The following is a 15,598-nucleotide window of genomic DNA, read 5'->3' as shown; positions in this document are numbered from 1 at the left end:
TGCAGGGTCAGCTCAAAAGGTCCAACCTGGCACTGTTCTGACAGCAGCCAGCAATCAGTGCTTAGGGAAGAGGAGAAAAACACAGAAATAACATAATAGAATTTTACCAGGACAATTAACAGTTCAGGCATGTCCTGAACTAAAATCTGGTATCAGTATTTAACAGCATTTGACAGGTATTTTGGCTACAAAGTTGGCAGTTGGGCCAGGAGGTTTTTCATGTGTGACTTCTTTTTAAAAAAACCTTACTGGTGCTTTCCCTAAGATTATTCAAATTAAGAATGCAGCTCATAATTTAGGATTAGATCCTAGACTTAAAATTTCATCAAGCATTTCCAGTCTCTGTCTCTTTGAATGTAGGTATTTACTAATAAATACAAAAGATTTGACAAAACCCCTAGTGTCCAGAATAATCAAATTCGGGAAGAAAAAAAAAAATCACATCGACATTGGTGCTGTTATTCTTCAAATTTCAGGACATGAATGGAGTCTTTAACTTTGTCCTCTTCCCTCAATATTTCCTTCTGCATTCCACTAAATTGTACTTTTTAACCAGGGACATAGTGTAAGCCCACATTCTTACCATCCAAATTATTTTCCTTTTATTTTCTTTCTTCCCTTCACCTTTTCCCAACTTTCCATATTTAGAAACACATTTACAACATTTATTCAGAGTTTAGCAGTTTTGAATATTGTTTTTGAATATAATGTTTATAATGACTATAATGAAAATAATAAAAATCCCGTGCACCCAAGAAATTGTTTTCTGTTAGTGAAGGGGAGTGTCCTTATTGTGCTAGACATAACAGAAAGATTTGCACCACAGAACTGAAGGAAGACCAGTGCTGGCAGCATTGGCAGTGGGAACAAAGCTCGAGAGCTCAGTGCTGCTGAGATCTGCATGCAAAAAGCTGCTGTATTTTTATTGTTTGTATGCAACATACATGGTGTTATGGAACCTTTACTGTATTATGATATACTTTGGTTTTGGTGGGGACAGTCCTCATTATTTATAAAACCAGTAATGACAGTAGACAAACTTGAGATGAAAATGTTATTTCACAAAAACTCAACACAAAAATTCCAGCTGAGTCTTAGAGCAACGGTTTCTTTAACTGCTCTCCCCACACTTCCAGTTCTACACTGAAACTGCAAAGGAAAATAGAGGACAGAACATTCCAGGGGTGACAACCCCCCAAAAAACCCAAACAGTACAAGTGTCCCTGGAGAACAGTATAGCAGGACTTTCCTAATTAACATTTATGTGCACATTTCCAGGATTTGATAAAAATTTTAATGACATAACTGGCAGCCATGCACTTTGACTAAATCTTGTGATTTCAGTGTATGAACCAAAGCAGAAGAAGCCACCTATTCAATAATATTTGGCCACTTCTAACAGATTACTTTTGGCTATCATTCACAATAAAAATTGGAAATCTGTGTATATGCACATTTTGACTTCCATTTTTCTATCTAGCTTTTCACTACAGTAATTGATTCTAGCAGAGCTACTGCTCGTCTTCATTTATGGAGTGAAAGTTGAAAGCTTTTCACTATGCTAATCTACTCTCAAGGCTTCAGGACAAACTGCAGGAAAAAAATTCCATCGTGCTGCCAAATAACACAACAGAAATACAGTAAAACCTATTTTTAAATAGGCAGCAGCTGAAATCTTTGTTATTTGATTGCCACATTTGAAAAATGGAATATGTGTGTGCTGTGTAAAGAGGGATAAAATGGTGGGGGGAGATAGTACCCATCCAGATCTAGCTCCCCACCAAACATATGAGACCATAGTTGTGCTTTTAAATAAAGCAGGAGCTGGAAAATGCTCTGGGTGTTCCATGGAATAGATGTAACTCACACCATGTACTGCATGGGTGTAACAGTCCACCCATAGGTTCAGGACCTCTATTTCTCTTATTTTAAAAAGTGATAGATTCATCCTGCTACTGTCTCTATTTTCACATTTTAGAAGAATTCCACTCATAGATGCACTAAGCAAGTACTAAAGACATACTAATTTTCTGTTTATTCCTCACTAAATCCCTATAATAGCTTTATTGTCTCAGAGATTCAGAAGACAAGCACATTCCACAGATCTCAGCAGATTATGGCCATAAGTAGAACGCTCTAAATTGAAAGACAAACATGTTTTACAGGAAGCGTTCTCATATCAAACTCAAAAATGTTCGGTATTCTTGCCAATTTACAATTGTGTGAAGCTGAAGATATTTAGGCTCAGACAAGTAACAAGAGAATAGCCTGCTTGTTGGAAAGTTCATTTATTAAAAGGAGTAAACACAATGACTGTAGTTATTTCATAGTACAAAAGCCATTTCCCTATGTCAGTGGCTCCTGTTCAATCCTGTTCAATCCCTATCTGGGAAAAATAAATTACACTTCAGGGCACACCCTCCTCTTCAACAGGAGTTTTACCAAGGGCAAGAGCTTCAAAGCATTGCTAATGCTCTTGCAGAAGAGTTGTGAACAACAACATTTCAGATGTGCTAAGTTAGCACAGCCCTGCATTCTCCCTCCTTCCTTAAGCCAGGCTCTGTGGCTTATGAACTCTCTGGAAAAATACTGTTTTCCATTGCTACTGCAATTCCTATCCCAAGCAGACACCTGTGGTAGAAAATCACACAAGCAGGATTACACCAAGTCCCACAAACAGGTTTTGTTCATTTTCCTAGGCTCAAAAACCTACTGGGGAAATAAGTATTCAGCATCGAGAGAATTATTAAAATTCATCTGTATTTTTAAAATACCTTTTACCTCTGCCCAGGGAAGTTGTGGCTATGCCATCCCTGAAGTGCTCAAGACAAGGCCAGGGCTTTGAAAAACCTGGTGCAGTGTAAGGTGTCCCTGCCCATGGCAGCGCAGTGGAATGAGATGAGCTTTAGGGGCCCTTCCAACCCAAACCATTCTGATTCTGTGATTCTAGAAGTTTACTTCTAAATAAAGTTTTCATCCTCTCCAAAGACAGTACTTTATGCATTCCCAGTGCCTTGAAACAGTACCAATTTCGTGATCTGTATAAACAACTAGAACAAGATAACAGAGTTGGGGAGCCAGGAGGAACACATTAGAAAGGGTCAGGACCCTTTGCCCAAACCTCCTAAGAGTTTCATGTTATTGTTCATAACAATTAGGGAGAAAAATGTTCCCCTCCATCCCAAGTGTTATGACGTAGGAAAGGCTACTTTTGATTGCACAGGAAACAAGATTTGAGATTAAAAAATTTCCTTCTGTTTTGATTGAGCATGTGATTCTGAAACAGCTCTCATACTCATTCGAAAAAGCTTCCTGAAGGAAAAGAACTGGGGGAGTTGCAGAAGAGAAAGGGATGAGAAAAGGGAGGTAAACTCATTCTGGGGCACTGCCAAGATCTATGGGCACGGTGAGGCAACACACCGGCCATCACCTAACAGTCAGAAGATCTACAGCCTCACCTTTCCATACATTTTATTTTCTCAGTCTAATGTCAAATACTTCAGTGCCTAAAAAATAGCAGGAGTTTGCAGTTTGACTGTTTGCTGTCATTTTTGGAACAAAATAATTCCTCTAAGGAATGTGAAATGCTTCTTTTTTTGCACCGCCTAACTTAAGACTTCCCCAACTTGCTTACCCTTGCTTCCCCATCCTCCACTTCCTCCCACACCCATCTGGCTTTCCTTCCTTTGGAGACTCTATCGTTTTATTTTAGAGACAAAACAAAATTAAACTGCTAAACAGTGGTGAGAGCAAATTTCCATTCCTTCTATTTTTCCTTAACACTTTTTTCCCAAATATCCACTAATAAAAATGAAGAAGAAAATATTTACCTGACTGACTAATGATGAGACAGTATTTTATTAGCATGTATTGGCTGCAGCAAGTACTGAGGGCATTTTTCTAACAGAACTGATTTTTAAACTTCTCCATAATAATTTATCTGAAAATAAATGGATGTGCTCTCACAATGTTTCTGCCTAAAGGCAAAGAAAACACCTCCAAAAGTTCTGCCAACATTACCCATGTGTCTGTGTGTAGTCAAGTCTGTCAGATTGTCCACGTCAGAAGCCTGCTCTCAAACTTGGATCCTTCTTTTCACAGCATCCAAAGAGATCCTTGGAAAGAGGATCTTTCCGATATCCTCAGAGAGAGACTTGGAGTAATCTCTATTCTAGTAAGGCAGCTTAATTAGTTATTCTCCCTTATGCCCTGTTCAGCAAATAGAGACACTTCCCCAGGAACAGATTACACTCTCTTTGCCAACACCAATTGATGTCACTGGATACTGCTGAGTATTTCCAGTACATGCAAGGAACTGTGCTTGAAACAAATTACTTAACTGCATAAAGTTAGCATCTGTTGTCCTTCTAACTATTCCATATATTTAAAGGTCTTTTTGAAACATTAATTGCCATAGGTATTGTTTTTATATAACTATTGCTCTAAACAGAACATTTGTGATCATCTGGCAACAAGTGCAGACATTTATACTCCTGTATTTTGAAATGAACATTTTAGGAGGCAGATATTTTGTTTTGCCCCATCGGGGCTTTATTTACAGAGTGCTACTCTTGTATATTACTAAGATGACATTTAATTACAGCCTGATCTAATCTTGGCAAGTGTGAAGAGAAAGGTGGACCAGGTGATGATGCCCACAGGTTCCTCCATCCAGAACCCCAATTCCATGTCAGTCCTCTCCTACGGCATTCCCCCAGTCAGATGGCAAAGCACTCCCAGCCCAAGAGCACCCCCAGCCCTTCCCCTCACACCAGAACTCAGCTACACTTTAAGTCTTGGTCTTCCCTAAAAAAGTTATGCACACACAGTTATTTCCAAGTAGACAGCTACAAAAATTTTCTTGTACAAACAGTTGGATGTAAACACAGATTAAAGAGGCGCTTCAGAACTTTAAGGAGGCCCGATCACTGTCCTCTGTTTTTAAACACCAGGACAACCTTGCTAATAGGTACTACCTGAAGGGCAGGAACAGAAACCAGATTAGAATCTTTCCATACTGTGGTGCCAGCATGCCATCTAAATGTCAGTAAGAACAAAACAACTTCATTCAATATGCTGCATAAAACCACTCTAGATATGTTCACTGGCATCCCAAAATAATTCAAGCAAAATCCTGATACAGGAAAACTTATTTTAATGCTAACAGAATAATGTTATTATGGAAACATTAGATGAGATTAGCTGAACCTGATCTCCCTTCAGTAAAAATGCTTCTGTGCTACACCCACACAAAGCTGCAGGAACCTATCTGATGCACTGAAACTGCAACAGTAACCACACAGCTGATACCTGTACAAGTTTTCTTCCTCTCCACTAATAAGCACATTCTGCTATTTGAAAATGGCAGTTGTTACACTTTTGGTCACCACCAGCACAAGCTCTACAACCACACAGGCTCTGGTTCTCTAGACCTAGCTGTTCTTCCTATCAGAAGAAACCATCTAAAACCATGTAATTATAAATGCCTAATGTAAAGGCCTTCATAAAAGGGTTTCACTGTTTGCTCTTGCATAAGAAAATGCAGCACAAAGAATGTTAATGAGATGCTGAGTTTATTCTCTCCTCCTCCAGGCTAATCACTCTGCTCTGCTGTGACAGCCAATTAGAAACAGTTGCTGTAAAGATATTGCAGGAGACGGCTGCTCCAGGGGGATTTTGGAGAAGCTGTGCAGGGGAATGACTGCGGAGGCTGCCAGACGTGGAAGGGCAGCAGGCAGGGCACAGCCAGAACAGGGCCCAGGCCAGGGCAGGGGGTTTGTGACGGGCTCCTGCCCGCGCACCTCTGGGAGGGCGAAGGGCCCGAGCCGGCTCAGCCGTGCTCGGTCAGGAACTGCACTCAGACTAAGGCTGGGCAGATGGTCCTCGGGACTTACAGGGCTAAACTCAAACCTGATCCCACTGAGAAGGGGAACTGTTAAGCTCTGAGAGCAAAGTGGGTCAGTCCTTACGAAAGGGCGGCCGTGGCACGGCGCAGAGGTCGGGGGAGCTGGGAGCGCTCCGAGCCGCCCGCCCTGCTGAGCCCTGCGAGCCCTGTGAGCCCTGCTGAGCCCTGCTGGGCCCTGCCGAGCCCTGCTGAGCCCTGCCGAGCCCTGCCGAGCCCTGCTCACACAGCACAGCCCCTGCACAGGGACAGCACCGCACACGGGGCAGGGAAGGAACCTCTACCAGTGCACAGAGCCAGCACCTCCTCCTCTGCACAGGCGTGCAAGGTGTACACTTCTCCAGCAAAGTGTGCAAGGTGTACACTTCTCCAGCAAAATGCTGAGGGAGAGCACACGCACCTCTGAATGGGACAAAACGGTGACTCCAAGAGCCTGCTGGAGAACTTGCTGTGTGACACCATCAGGAATATCCATAAGGCAGAACACTCAAACTCTGGGAAAATTAAGCTTAGGACTTTCAGAAAATGTGTCAAAGATTGAAACATTTTCCATAAAAACACAAACATCTGTTGTACATCTGCAATGCAACATTCTGATTCCAGTCCTTAAAAAGGTTTATTTAATAAATTAATAACTTTTAAAAGCAAAACAAATATGACAAGAAATACTGGTTTATCTTATATGATACTCAACAGTTAATAGATCACATAATTTTTTTCCCCTAATAGATTTGACTCTAAATGTCTAGATATTCTCTTGTAACATAATGGGAATAATTTGCAATTCTTCTCCCCATTTCTCTATCAAAACATAATAATACAAAATATTCTTATCAGCACAGCTGTTGCTACATGTAATGACTGCAAGGCAGGACTTCAGAACAGGATAACAATACCTTTTTTGCACTTTCAGGACCTGCTTCATCAAAACGAAATCTGACAATACGGAAGTCTTTGCAATAAATTATTAATTCGGTTGGGTTAAATTTAAGTTTTTGGTTGGGGCCAAGGACCTTCTGCTTCCTCTTGGTGTCATTCACTGCAAAGAAGAGACAAAGTTATTTGACACTGTTCTGTAAGGAAACACAAGACTGGCTCAAACAGATACAGCAATGTTGTTACCAGAAGTTTTTTTATTTGTTGGCACATTTTGATTCAGGTAGAAAATCCATTCATTCCTGTTAGTAAAAGCTTATGTTTCACTAAACTTAGGGTAAACCTCATGTTTTAGAAAAGGGGCAACAAATGTGAGCCAGTGCAAGACAATGTAACAGGTCAATAGCACCACTTTGTTGTAAAAAAATAGCACTTATTCATCATGTTCTTCCTCAGATACACATTAATCTTTTCAGTGATCATAACCAACTTTGGGCATTGAAAATTTATAACCAATAATTTTAGGTTACCTACAGTCAGAAAACTAAGTATTTTAACAGCCTATGCCATAAACAAAATTTGAAAAATTATCAATTTTATGAAATTTTACAATTACAAGATGAAAAACATTCTTAACAAACAGGTTAGTTTAAAGAATCCAACAAATCAAAACCTGATTCTCCACAAGAAGTATTTTGTTTCTTCAGATTAAGATGTCGATTGCCATTTACAGATTTTTGGAGATCACCAGCTATTAACTTGCTAAGAATCAGAGAGGATTGAAAACTATAGAATTTCTCTTGTCAGAAATCCTGGTTATGTCTAACTGTATAAGCTTTTTGCAATCCAGTGTATTTCAGTGGCAGAGATTCAGATGATTCAATGTAAAAACGTTGCTAACAAAAATCTGTACTGCTATAACGTCACTCCTTCAGCGCCTGTTGATTCAGTATGGTAGTTATAAACATAAAGTCTATAATATAAAACCCAATTAAGTCTCCTGCTTGGCACCTCAAGATTTATTCAGCATTTAAAGCTTTTATCCTGATTTTAAATAAACCAAATACTTAAAATCAGGGAAGATTAATGACATAAAACCCCAAGTGTCAACAATTCTGCAGAACTTTACAGGCAGGTAACAGTTTTGTACCGAATAAGAACAAAGCCTGTCATTATACTTAGCTATTTTTGACATACCTGTGACAATCTGCTCAATGCACGTGAGTGGCACATCATGTTCACCAAGGAGGAGGTTTTTATAATGGAATTTCTGAAACACAAGAACTCACAGCCATTAATTGCAGTTCTGCAGTTTGCAACCAGATATACAGCACGACTTTGAGGCATCTGTGATAAAAATCAGGCATGCCTAGGCTTTTCTGACAGGTACCACCCTTGCCTATTCCCAGGTAATTAGAGGCTGCTGAACTGCACACCAAGCAGTTTAGAAACCCCAGTGGAATATGCAAAATAACCTATTTGCACTGAATTTACTGGATTAGTATCAAAAATTACTGTTAGAAATTCAATACCATTTGAAGTATAAAATATACATATATATATGGAATATATGAAATCTCCAATTATTATTACTTTCGTAAGCATAGAAAAGAAAAATATTAATTCTACTTCCAGGGACAAATTTTGACAATAAGTTTGTGCCAAAAATTAACTTTTTGAAGCAGCTTTGGTCAAACTTCCTAACCATTACTGAATAAACATCTATCTACTTTCAGAGCTTTCCATATCTTTAGTTAATGGAACATTTCCTTTGAAAGCCCCAAATGGAAGTGCAAACTCTATTGAAAAGAACATGGAGCTCTCTACTTGGATATCCAGTGTTGTGTGCTGTGCTGTTCAAAAACTGATCATGGCTTTGAATGTCACGAGTCCTATTCTTGCTGCCTCATCTACAATGAAAACTCATTTCATGGTTACTGTGCCCTCCATCAGTAACACCAATAAAACTCCACACAAAGAGTTTTGCTGCTCTGACTCTTGTCTAGTCCAAGGGACATTTGTGAACAGCTCCTTTGAGGAGGAAAAAATCTCTGTATAATTCCTGCTTTGGCTTTTGTAAAACCACAGCCCCGGGCAGCCTCCATACGTGGAGGTGAATGGAGCTGGATGTACTTCTGTACAAAATTGCTCTTGTTCCAATATGAATGGATGGAATAGCAACACAGTCAGAACAGGAGAGTGGAACCTCATCCTGTGGCCTGCTTAGAGGGCATTCACTCGTATCAGGTATGAGACAGACTGACTGTGTGAATAATTTCACTTATTCATGATGCACCCATGTGAGCAATAACCAACCTGCAGTGGCATCAGGTCATCCGTAATAAAGGAAATCTTGAAGTTAGTGCAAACCAACTTGCCCCACAGATCATACTGGCTTGTGTCTGTTGCAATGCACTTTCTTACAAAATTTACTTCGTTCACCACGATTTCACCTAAAACAGAGGAAAGGGAGGGGAAAGGAGAAGTCTATATAAATCCTGTAGGTACAACAATTTTAAGTCTGTAGTACCAAGGAATCCCTAACTCTTTATCACTTTCAAGTTATCCATCTCCTCTAGGTAAACATGGAGTTCAACTTAAACAGCACTGCAGTGAAAAGAGAAAACTACCATTCCAAAATGGACAATTTTGTGCAGTAGTTAAAATAAACCAAAACAAAACCCCAAACTAACAAAAACAACCAACCAACTTAAAACCAAAACAAACCTCAAGCAACAAAAACCAAAAGAAAGCCCACAAGAAACCCAACCCACAGTCAAACCCAACAAAACCACACACCACTTCCCTTAATCCAGAGATCAAGTTCAGCAATTCTCCACTATTAAAAATTCACTGGTTTGAACAACACTGTCCTTTAAGCAAGCATACATTCCTATAGTTCAGTTAGTATTTATTTTAAAAACTGAAATTAGTTGGCTATTGTTAAGTACTTCAGAGAGTTTTATGAACTTCCTGAATTCAGAATCATCAGGCCACATCACATTTTGTATTTATAAAGACATTTTCAGATGAATTCAAAAAACAGAACACAAGCACATTTCTAACTTTTTACTGTGACTGTCTAATGAAGGAGACATGTTCTTGGTTTCCTTCATAAAACCAAAGATCCAAAAGAATAAAAAAATAAATTATGCTAATTGGTCTGGCATAAGCTATAAAATAAAAAAGCATACAGGCAAGTGAGACTGAGGACCATTTAAAGAGAAAAAAGTAAATCACTGCACAGAATTATATTTTTCAGTTCCCCAGCCAAGTTTTCTGAGAGCTGAACAGTAACTCTTCCTTCAGTAATCTAACTTGGTAATTCCTTTTATTCCTGTACAGGGCTTTCACTTCTGTCATCAGATCAACCACCTCCTGCTGCTGCTGTCTACCATAAATAGCGTGGGAGTACAAGTGCGTTCCAAGAAAAGTGTAACTTCATATTGGCTCTGAGATTTTGCTTAGAAGAAACTAAGGACTAAAGATTGCTGAAGCCTGATTTGCTCATTTGTAATAGGTTTGGCATGTTTAGTCCCAGTGTCTGAAATGCCAGCTCTGGGGGCAGCTGTACTGGCAGGAATCAGCTGCTGTATGTCCCAGCAGCAGAGCCACAGCCTGGAATGAACTCCCCATTTATCTCCTGCTGTAGAGCAGGCCTTTTCTGAGGTGGTTATCACTGCAGCCAAGTAAGCACACCTTGAAAAGATTGCCTTTGGTGTCCCAGACACGAGAGAGAAATGCACCTTTTGCTGTCTGGAGGCCCAGTCCCTGCACATGCTCCTCACCCTGAGCTTTCACCCAGCTGTCCTACTGCTCCTACTGGATCTCTTGGCCCTCATACGAGCAGGGATCTGCCTGGAAGAGCAGCAGCAATATCTCTGCTTTTGGTTCAGTTCAACTGTAAAAATATCTAGGTCTAAGTCTGTCCTCTTGAGCTGCCAGAATTATGATCTATGTTCTGGGACTGTTTGAAGATGTGAGGAGACAAGTTTCATTGACCTGGGTTATCATACACATGAATATTCTATGCCAGAAGTGGCAGGAACTGTGAAAATGTCTATAAACAAATCTCCTAGAGCTTTAAAGTCTTTCCTCAAACAGTGCTAAACTGTGCTTAAATAAGCTTCTGAATATGAAAATAAATGTGATTCTGACAGCTTCAGCACAAATAGTTAAAAGTTCATCCAAGTCCACAACAGTTGAAAACAATGTCTTATAATGGAGTACATGAGAACGACAAGCCCTATTTCTGTTAAATATTTGTATTGAAAATGTTTCAATACTTAGCATAGTCTGGACTGAAACTTCTTAATGCCCAGCATTTCTTCAAATAATCTATTTACTTAAATAACTACAAAAGCCCAAACCACTTATTGAAGCAATTTCTCCTCTGTGTTGGTATTAAGTCTTCAACTATTCAATGGGAAGTTGTAAGTCACCTCCTGTGTATGAAGAAAAACAACCTCCTCACAAACTGAGTTCTAAGTATTTTTTATTCCTCTCTCTTTCTCCATATTGCCAGTGTATCACTGCATTTCTAATAAAAAATATGGAGAGCTAAATACACTGTGAAATGAAATGCAACTTCCATAGCTTTTTTTTTATTACATTCACTTATCTGTTACCAAGTATATTTTTTACTATCACATAAGAGACACTTCTAAAAACAAATTACTATTATCAAACTATTTCAGTACTTCATTACTTTGATGTAACCAGTAAAGAAATTAAATACATTCACACATCTTCAATTTGAATTTACTACAGCCTAAAACACGCCTGCTACATCACTCTCCTTCCAAAGCCAGTCCTTTTTACTTCCCTCCTTCATTCCTCATAATTGTGTGGTTACACTGCAACATGTTAATTCTAATCCTATTTTAGTGCAACTGCATTTAGTTTCATTTCATCCAACACAAATACCCTGTGGATTTTCTGGCCTAGCTTATCTTCTGCTCTCAGGTTTACAGCCCTAACACAGAACTGTCCACTTTGAACCTAAGGTTTCAGGTATGGCAGGACAGAGAATGTGTGCACACCAACTTCAGCCGAAGCACGTGGAAGTTTGCAAATGTAATAGATGTGCTTTCCAAACACCTCTTGAAATTGATTTTTTTTTTTTTTTTTTTTTTTTTTTTTTTTTTTTTTTTTTTTTTTTTTTTGAGATGCAGGTTTGGAATTTTACATGACCTATCTTTTACCCTTCATTTGGACATCTGTAATGAGCAATATAAAAAGCAGCAAACCTTTCAAAATGAAAATTTGGGAAAGTCAGATAAACAATGTGAGTAATAAGTGCACAAATAACTTGCATAATGAACCCTTCTTGTGTTTGTAGTTGAGTAGGTGATTTCTCCCATACAAGACAACAACAGAGCTATTCAGAGATACTACACTGCACATTTCTACAATGGAGCTGCTGCGTTTTTCCAGTAAACAGTCACAGGCTGTTCCAGACACGGAACAGCAGTCAACACTTCCATGTGACTCCAAGAGTCAGAGAATGATCTCAGGAGACAAGAGCAGTTTGTTTAAACTTTGACAGGAAACCAGAAGAGAAATTACAGGTTGCCACCCTTACATAGAAAGCCTAATCATGTTTAATAAAAATATTTCTACATTGAATACACGAATCACAAAAATAACAGGAGATACTGAAGGATCTAGTATCTAGCTAATACAGCCTCCACCTAACACACAGCCTCAAAAACTGTTAAACTTCAGGAGAATTCTGCTAGATCTCCCAAAAGCACATGCACTCTGACTGGCTCATATTTTGGATGTTGAGAGAATTCATGGTGTGTCTCTAATCCACCATAATGCATAACCCACTACAATCAAAATAAAAGGCAGGCAGCAGAGCCTGGGAACACGTGGGAGCAGGGAGAGGCAGGACTGACCCTGCTGGGCACAGGGATGGCAGCAGGGAGCTCTGGACAGCACAGCCCAGCCGTGGCCACAGCACCCTGCACCGGCCTGTGCAGCAATTCGGCTCCGCAAAACCCCAAACGCAGCCCCAATCACAAACCTCCGAAAATAAAGGATCTTCTGCACCATTTTCACTACAGTATTTTTGTAACTTTTGGTGCTCTGTCTCACAGGATCAAGGTTAATTTTTTTGTTTATCTTATAATGGTAGTAATTTGTAACTTTGCAGGGAAGAAGGTTGATTTGAGTGGCCTCAAGGACCACAGCCTTATTAATGCTGGAGGTGACACAGACTGAGCAGTTTTCAACAATTCTAAGAATACTAACTGAACACAAGAATGCTGCACAATTAAAGGCACTGAGCAGTATTTTATATATACATACACAGATCAATACATGTACAGAGAGATGGAGCATGGCACACACATATATACACATCTTAAAAGGCTAACAAGCCGTATTTTTATCACAATAAAAACCTGGTACCTCCTAGAGGCAATGGAGGGATGAATTCATATTCCATAAATTAACTGCAAATGCCACAAGCTCAGTAAGTTATCCTTACATGCTGCCAAGGGAACTTTCCCAATGCTGTACTAGAAGCACAAGAATTATTAATCAGCATAAACTTTCTTTAATGAGCATTGAAGCTCTATGGATATGTTTAATGTCTGATAGACATAAACATAACAGAGGTTATGAAGTACTTTATGCAGTCATGTAATTTCTACCTAAATCCATAAAAAACTAGCATCTGAATGCACTTAGGAAACTGAACTCCTGTTTCCCATTTACAATGCTTCTAGTGATTATACCCAAGTAACACAACAGCAAATCAGCTTGTTTATGTGAAAGATAGAAGTTCACAATAGAAAAGCTCAAATTAATTCAAGTAGCCATTTAGCCATTAGGAATGCACAATAATGAGTTCACTTGTAAAATATTTGGCAAATAATTAACTTTCGGAAATTCCCAAGTAAGAATTTCCAATAAAAAGTTCATTAATAAGTAACTGAAATCTACAACATTTTTGTGCCTTTATCTGATTTCTTGTGGAGAGAATACCAAAATTGTATGAGTTTATTAGTATGCGCCAAGCATTTAGATGTAAATGTCTCTAATCCACTTCTAAATGAATCTTCTGTTCAGTGTGCTCAGGCACTTCCAAACTTAAGAAAAAAAAGTATTTGTAAGCACAAGAAATAATTGTCTTTCATCTATTTTCTGATTTTCATGAGCTCTTACAAGGTTGTTCCAAAAGGACAGCTCAATTCTGCAGTTACTGGGGAATGAAAAAACAATTTCCATTAATTTTTAGTAGGAGAACCTGGTATTTTTACCAAAGAACAACTCTGACCACTGCTTGGAGAGTGGTGTTATAAATGCACAGTACCAAAAGAGCTTGCTTTGCCAGTCTTATTAGAAAATTATTATTAAAATATGATATATTAATCTTTTAGTTTCTTTAGTGTGCTAAGAGAAAAGAGCTTAGATAAATTTCATAAATGCTCAGTAAGGAAAAAAGTAGCAAAATATAAAGGCTTTCCTGATAAGTCTTCAAAGACCATCTCTGTGTTGCTCATGCAAAATAACAAGACTAAAATCAGTATTTGCCCAGTAATGGCTAATCTTTATGAACATTGGGAAAAAAACAAAAAAAAACCCCCAAACCAACCAACCACAAAACAAACAAACAAACCAACCCCTAAAAACCCAAACAAACCCACAGCTGGGACCTGAGAAGATAACTGCTTTTCTGAACTAGGATAGGATGTTCCACAAAAGCTTTCCCCACACCTCAGAACCGCAGTGAAGGACACAAGAATGTAGAGTAGGCAACAAAAACCAGGAGTTCAGATGGCAAGAACAGAACAGCAGCAGCAAAGCTCTCATTATCAAACAGATCAAAAACAAAGTATTGCAGCAAATTAAAAAACTGCTTACAGAGTTGCTTTAATCCAGGAACTTATATTGCTGCTAAAATAGAAACAGCTCCATATTCAACATTCTCTTCCACCTCAAGCCTTGTGCTGGCACTGCCATTTATGACAGACTTTGCTAGTCACATCAGAGAACTGATCCAGTTGAAAATGGATTTTTATTCCTTTTTGTCAGTTCAAATTTCATCTGAATTAGCTCTGATCTGGCCTTGTTCTTTGGTTGCACAAAGAACACAAAGTAGTTAAGAAGAACACACCTGTGTGTGAGAAAAATAGAATCATAAAAAGCTCCTGCTGGCATCTGTATGTATATTTGGGCCAAATTAAAATAAACTCTTATCACCAGAAGCCCTCCAGTAAGTTTTAGCAAAGATTTGGTCAGAGTTCTGTAACGTGAACAACAGACAAGCCAGGGAGGAGGGAGTGTGTTTGGTGTTCCTGTATTTTTAAGTCTGGCTACATGAACTACAGACTCCCAAACCCTGACTTTGCCTAAACAATATAATCAGTAACAATTTGAGAAGACTGAAGTTTTCAGTTTGTTATTTTATAACTATGTTACCAATACAAGTTACAGATGCTGAACTTCTAACCTGCTACTGAGTCTGTTAAATTATACAAGTTTGGTTTAACAAATAAATTAATACAGAAACATTTGTTTAGAAATTAGTTTGGAATCAGTTCACTGAAGACTTGCTTCACTGGAAGAAAATATAATTGCTAAGAGACAAAACCCCCAGTAGCTTGGACAGATGACAATTCAGAATCTACTGGATTTTAATGACTTGTAGCATTAAACACAGGTGGGGCAGAGCAGGCAGAAACCAAGTACTTTGTAACTTCTTTGCAAAATGGACATGTAAAAACATTAAAATACTTAATTTTAAAACAGAAACATCCTTCTAGTTTCAAGGAATTATTCTCATATTGGTTGATGGCTAATCTGCTG

At 38.8% G+C, this 15,598-nt stretch overlaps 1 protein-coding gene across 1 annotated transcript in view; it reads right to left on the bottom strand.

The window, feature by feature from the left end:
• MTMR10 (myotubularin related protein 10) overlaps window positions 1–15,598 on the bottom strand; it is a 35,834-nt gene that overhangs the window by 13,233 nt on the left and 7,003 nt on the right. Inside the window, exons 3-5 of the mRNA XM_063412841.1 lie at window positions 9,095–9,231; window positions 7,976–8,048; window positions 6,799–6,941 (exon numbers count right to left, since the gene is read on the bottom strand). Of these exons, the coding sequence (XP_063268911.1) occupies window positions 6,799–6,941; window positions 7,976–8,048; window positions 9,095–9,231 (353 nt within the window). The remainder of the gene's footprint in view (window positions 1–6,798; window positions 6,942–7,975; window positions 8,049–9,094; window positions 9,232–15,598) is intronic.

This window comes from Prinia subflava, chromosome 15 (genome assembly GCF_021018805.1).
Source record: "Prinia subflava isolate CZ2003 ecotype Zambia chromosome 15, Cam_Psub_1.2, whole genome shotgun sequence".
Classification (NCBI taxonomy): domain Eukaryota; kingdom Metazoa; phylum Chordata; class Aves; order Passeriformes; family Cisticolidae; genus Prinia; species Prinia subflava.
Note: the sequence above shows the minus strand (reverse complement) of the source record. Positions and strands in the feature narration are given on the sequence as shown.